Genomic DNA, 4,502 nt, shown 5'->3' on the forward strand with positions numbered 1-4,502 from the left:
CATGATTTGCTGTTAAAAAAACTAGAACTTTATGGATTCGATAGTCCAAGTCTATTATTATTGTTAAAATCATATTTGACAAATGGGTACCAGTATGTTAATTATAAAACTCTAAACTCAGCACGACACTTAAAAAGATATGGTGTTCCTCAAGGTTCTGTCTTGGGTCCCATCCTATTCCTAATATTTATCAATGATTTACCAAGCAGTTCTTTCATGACAAACTTTATTTTGTTTGCAGACGACACGACACTAGCGGGTAGTAATCAGGATGTAAAGAAATTAATAAACGACTTTACTCAAGCCGAGAATGAAATCAATAATTGGTTCTTGTCCAATAAATTGTGTAGGAATGAGAGTAAGACTCAAAGACTATATTTTTCTTTACGAGAGCTGGATAGTGTTAAGGAAACAATTAATATGCTAGGGATAATATTGGATAAAAAAATGACTTTTGAACAGCATATTGTTAAGTTGAGCAAATCAGTATCAAAAAGAATCTACACACTTCGCAGGCTACTACCAGTTGTGTCTGAAAAAACATTAAGAGCAGCATATTTTGGATATATACATAACTGTTTATCATATGCAATTTTAATATGGGATCATTCTCATCATTTGTTAAAAAATTATTTGCTTTCCAAAGAAAATGTATTCCCATTATAGCCGGGTTAAATTATAGAGATGACTGTAGGATATCATTTAAAAATGTATGTATTATGACACTACCAGCAATTTATATTTATGCTTGTCTTAGATATGTGAAATCTAATCCAAATCAGTTTAGATCCCTGGACCATGAGCATCAAACAAGATTTAAATAATGGCTACAAACAGATTTTCAAAGATAAACGAGAACAAGAACAGCTCGACGGAATTATTGTATTGCACTATATAATGTACTTCCAGTGTCAGTAAAAGAGTTACCTGAGAATGTATTTTGTAAAGTTGTCAAAGAATTATTAATTAATAACGTTTTCTATTCTATATCTGAGTTTATTAAATTTAAGTTTACGGACACGTGAAACATTTTTGTAATGGTTATCACGAAATATATATTCTTATTATTATTATTATTATTATTATTAATATTATTATTAATACTGTATCAATCGTCTTAGATACAGAGATACAAAGCATAAACTACAGAACAATTGAAGGGGTAATTTCCACCCTCAAAGAAAGCAAAGTCAAGAGAGAAAATTGGAAAAACCGGTCGACTATAAACCAATTCAAATCGGGGGAAGTACATAAAGACCAAAACAAAATCCACTGACCCTTAGAAGAAGAAGAACACTACCGGTTAGAACCAGATACACTAGTCCGATGGTGGCAAATTTGGCTCCACCAAAAATACATAAACGATAAACATTAAATAAAGAACACCTGGTCCAGACTCAAGATGTCATTGAAGAATTGGAAGCAGAAAAAAGCACACTGAATTGAAGAAACAACACTTTAAGTGTCTACCAATTAACCTCGCTGCGTTCCTAATGCAACCCATCAACAAAGTCCATCCACCCTCTGTGTTGCTCGAGAAACCCAAGATATTTAAATCCTAAATTGAAACAATAGTAAATTTTATGGTAATTCCTTATTTTTTATTGCGTAACAAACTTTGCATCTATGTGTTCTACTAATGTAATTTTGTTTTTTAAAACTGTTACATTTATTTAATGTAACAAAAATAGAACTATAATTTATGATCTTAATAAAAAAACCAAGTCACATAACATAGTACATTGCATGGCTAAAAAAAGTAGCGGCTAAACAAACAACATATGTATACAAATTAAAATTCCTTTCTGGTTTATGATTAACTAAATCCCAATATGTTTCTTTCTGTGCGAATAAAAAGATGAGTGATTTTTAGTTTTGTAATCGCAGCGTTCGCATTTGTACCATTTAGCTTCAGTTTCATCCAAATGGCTGTAATTTATATGGTACTTCAAAGTAGCATTGAATTTCGTCTTAAATGGACAATGAACACATTGATACCACTTAAAGTTTTCTTCATCCAAATGTCTAAAAATCACATGCTTTTTTAAATTCCATGCATATTTAGTTTTAAATGGGCATTGTTCACATTCGTGCCAATTAATTTGTTCTTCGTCTAGATGTTTTGTAATTGCGTGTTTCTTTAGATAACGTTCATACTTCGTTTTGAAAGAACACTCATCGCATTTGTACGTTTTAATTTCCGTTTCGTCCAAATGGCGGTGATTTATATGGGATTTTAAAGTAGCATTGGATTTCGTCTTAAATGGACAATGAACACATTGATACCACTTAACGTTTTCTTCATCCAAATGTCTGAAAATCATATGCTTTTTTAAATTCCATGCATATTTAGTTTTAAATGGGCATTGTTCACATTCGTGCCAATTAATTTTTTCTTCGTCTAGATGTTTTGTATTTCTGTGTTTCTTTAGATAACGTTCATTTTTCGTTTTGAAAGAACACTCATCGCAATTGTACATTTTAATTTCAGTTTCACCCAAATGGCGGTGATTTATATGGCGCTTTAGACAAGTTTTGAATTTCGCCTTATATGGACAATAATAACACTGATGCCACTTAACGTTTACTTCATCCAAATGTCTAAAAACCATATGACTTTTTAAATCAGACGCCCCTTTAGTTTTAAATGGGCATTGTTTACATTCGTGCCAGTTAATTTTTTCTTCGGCTAGATGTTTTCTAATTGCGTGTATCTTTAGATAATGTTTATGTGTAGTTTTGAAAGGACACTCATTGCATTTATACCATCTAACATCTTCGTCATTCAAGTGACGTCTTTTTACATGGCTCGTTAAATTACTTTTAGCTTTGGCCTTGAATGGACATTTTTTGCACTTGTGCCATTCAACATCTTGTTCATCTAAGTGAATTCGATTTATGTGTATTTTTAAATGTGATTTCCATCTACATTGAAATGGACACTTCTCGCATGCATATCGCTTGTTCATCTCGTGTTTTGTCATAATATGAGATTTTAAAGTATCTTTGAGTTTAGCTTTGTAGGAACATTGCACACAGTAGTACCAACTTGTTTCGTCAGTTCGTTTGAAATTGAAACTGTATGTGTCATTCTGTGACGGAGAAGTCACACTTTGAGGATATTCTTTCTTTTTCGTGCACGCTGAAATATGCTGAATCCACTTAAACGAGAAATTTGTTTCAAAGTCGCATTTTTCGCAAACATAGGTGTGTATGCGGAAGTCCTCACTTAATAAATCGTCTCTAGATTCCTTCTTAAGCCTATGATATTTAATAATGTGTTCTTTGAACAAAACTGTTAGTTCCGTCTTAAAATCGCAAATTTTACAAAAATAAGCTTCAATTTTGGCGTTGTCGCAAGTAAATTTTTCCAGAGGGAAACGGTGTCGTCTGACGTGGTTGATCATAAGGAAAACAGCAGTTGTAAAATAGGGGCATAATTTACATCTGTGAACATTTTTCCATGAAGACTTCCCACGTGTTGCGAACGTTTCACAGTATTCCAGAGCTGACATTTTGGCAACCTAAAACCATTCTATCACACTATAGAAGAAAACTGCCCGTCTTCTTACCCAAATCACGTTCGAAGACAGTTAAAGAATATTAAAAATTAAAAACAACATTGACGCACGTAACTCCACAAATTAAAACCGCCAATTTCTCTCATTAATTAAAACCCTCTGGTACATAACCTTAAAATTCAATTACCCACAGAACAATGAACATATAGCGACAAACATGGAAAAACAAACAGGTAGGTTCATTGCCACACTTCTGTGTGAAACTGGAGTTTGTGATTTCATAAAGTTAAGTTTTGTGGTTTCCACGAAAATACAAACCTAAGAACCTCTTTGGAGCACTTTTAAAACCGAAACCATCGCTAGAAGGTCTGTCTCTAACCGTTCAAGTAATGCAGAATACACAGGAATAATAAGGTAACAGTCTTACGTCGAAAATAATATTTCGATTTTTTGAATAACAAAAGTTCCTAGTCCACTGAAGATAAATGATGAAGTGCATGCATATTTTAAATCAAGGTTGGTAGAACTGAAATAAACTATCTGAATAAACTTGTCTCCACAGAAATGACACCGAGTAACTTTTGACGTCATCAATACGCGAAATTTAGATGCGTATATGCAATAGAATTTGTCTTTACCTTTCCAATAGTTCGATAAAATAGCGGACGATTTGGCAGTTACATTTTTTAGGTTCAATATATACAGGGTTAGTCACGAGAGAATTACTTCTGAAAATTATTTTTACGCAACCCAAAATACTAATACCCCGTACCACTTGATATTATCTAAATTTAAAATGAAATGCCTAATCCATGATTGCTTTGCTTTGGCAGTGTCACTTTGACGTTAATTAATTTTTAACATTTTGTTTCATCGTTGACTCGCTTCTAGAGCCCCCTTGGATCGACGACATACAGTCAGATCAATCTGGGCTATACTGAAGCCGTAAGTGCTCTACCAATGTTGTTCGCCGCTAATGTG

General features: G+C 33.1%; 1 protein-coding gene across 1 annotated transcript; it reads right to left on the reverse strand.

Annotated features, from left to right (window-relative positions):
• Positions 1–1,820: 1,820 nt before the first annotated feature.
• LOC135142166 (zinc finger protein 142-like) lies at positions 1,821–3,515 on the reverse strand. The gene has a single exon (XM_064073836.1). It carries the CDS (start codon positions 3,513–3,515, stop codon positions 1,821–1,823), a length of 1,695 nt encoding a protein of 564 aa, XP_063929906.1.
• Positions 3,516–4,502: the final 987 nt, after the last annotated feature.

The sequence above is a fragment of the Zophobas morio genome, unplaced genomic scaffold (genome assembly GCF_036711695.1).
Source record: "Zophobas morio isolate AGI-343-1 ecotype UQ-CSIRO unplaced genomic scaffold, CSIRO_AGI_Zmor_V1 ptg000046l, whole genome shotgun sequence".
In the NCBI taxonomy this organism is placed as follows: Eukaryota; Metazoa; Arthropoda; class Insecta; order Coleoptera; family Tenebrionidae; genus Zophobas; species Zophobas morio.

Bases quoted from the DNA above. Each gene is read 5' to 3' on its own strand.
- LOC135142166 (XM_064073836.1), bottom strand. From the start codon at position 3,515: ATGTCAGCTCTGGAATACTGTGAAACGTTCGCAACACGTGGGAAGTCT.